The 1,474-nt window shown below is 70.4% G+C and overlaps 1 protein-coding gene across 1 annotated transcript in view; it reads right to left on the bottom strand.

Annotated features, from left to right (window-relative positions):
- Window positions 1-1,295: 1,295 nt before the first annotated feature.
- NLRP4 (NLR family, pyrin domain containing 4) overlaps window positions 1,296-1,474 on the bottom strand; it is an 8,587-nt gene continuing 8,408 nt past the window's right edge. Inside the window, exon 8 of the mRNA XM_012734663.1 lies at window positions 1,296-1,386. Within this exon, the coding sequence (XP_012590117.1) occupies window positions 1,296-1,386 (91 nt within the window). The remainder of the gene's footprint in view (window positions 1,387-1,474) is intronic.

Below are 1,474 nucleotides of genomic sequence, written 5' to 3'. Positions count from 1 at the left end.
TGGGGTTACCCTTGTGACTGTTCGAGACTCAATAAAGCAAAGCGTAAAGGCAGCCGGGCCTTGGGTCGGCTCCCGCCTGGACACGCCCCGACGCTGGGCCGCTCCTGGGCCGCTCCTGGGCGGTATCCGAGGCGGACGCCACGGGCTGCCCCCGCGACCCCCTGGTGTCCCCTGGGGAAAGGCCGCAGAGCGCAGGGCCCTGGGATGATTCTCTGGGCAGAGAGGGGCGCGGCCTGACGGCGCTGTCCAGCGGTTGTGGAAACACGAGCCACGCCGCCCCCAAGCCCCAGCGGGCGGGGCTCCCTGCGCGCCCAGGCCGGGCAGCACCCGCGGACAAGCGCCGTGCACTGGGCGCCTCTGGGAGCGCGCGTGGGGCTGCCGGACTGTCTGCGCGGGGTCTCCGCGGGTTTTGCTCCCTGGATTTGTTGTGGGGTCGCTTCTGTGACCCCCGCAAAGCGTCTTCAGGGTATTCGCGTCAGTGCACAGGACAGAAAAACGCTAGCGCGACGGCAGGGGTCATTCCAAAGGCGGCAGCGGTGTGCGAGCCGCTGAGGTCTGAGTGGGCAGCGCCTGGGCCGACCCGCAGCGCAGGGGCACCGCGAGCTGGGCCCGGCTCCCCGCCTCCCCGCCACCCCGCCGCCTGGCCTTCCCTGCTTGGTGCCCCAGGCTGTGAGGGAGGGGGCGGCGGCAGCCCAGCTCTCTGGAGGAGCCCTCGTGGGTGGAGCCGTCCGGGCAGCGCGCTGGGGCGAGGCCCAGGAACCCAGGGTCTCCTATGCCCCGGCCATAGGAGGTAGTGGGCGCTCCGCCCGCCCCGCAGGTCGCCGCCCTGCCCTGCTCCGTTGGGGGGTGCAGTCGCCGCGACCGCCTCCCGGGAGGGAGAGGCCGGAGACCTGTCCGGCCCTGCGGCAGGGAGTCCTGAGCCGCTGAAGGAGCCAGAGGGTCCCTTGCCACGGCCCCTTTTGCCTGCGAAGGTGGGGGACACTGGCCACGTGCGCCCCACCCGCAGCCACATGGTAGCGCCAGGGGCGGGCAGGGCTGCAGGCCCTTGTCCATGGCAGCGTCCAGCTGCTCCCCGGCCGGCAGGGTGGCCACGGCCCCTGCACCCTCCAGGCTGCACACGCCACACGCCCACGCCAGGGTTCCGTGAGACTTTATTGGTGTTTAAAATGCCTTTGCGGGGTAAGTCCAGGACCTCGATGGCTTTCAGCGGCTCACCAGGGTCGCCAGGGTTAAAAACCAAGCAAGCGGCAGGACAGGCGGAGGCGAGGCCTGGCGGTCGGCGCCCGAGCTGCGCATCAGTCTTCCGCCACCTTCAGCCGCGGGTTCTGCGCCTCCGTGGCCTGCAGGAGTCTCTGGGTCTCCTCATCAAATTCCGCTTTCAGCAGCCTGGAGAGCGCAAGAGGAAACCGCCCGTCCCGTTCTCCAGTTCCCCACTGTCTGTCTGCCCTGGACGGGCCCTTCGGCTGCCCACAGC

This window comes from Condylura cristata, unplaced genomic scaffold (assembly GCF_000260355.1).
Source record: "Condylura cristata isolate star-nosed mole 26May11 unplaced genomic scaffold, ConCri1.0 scaffold00066, whole genome shotgun sequence".
NCBI classification, from domain to species: domain Eukaryota; kingdom Metazoa; phylum Chordata; class Mammalia; order Eulipotyphla; family Talpidae; genus Condylura; species Condylura cristata.
The sequence above is the reverse complement of the archived record's forward strand: the minus strand, read 5'-3'. Positions and strand labels throughout refer to the sequence as shown.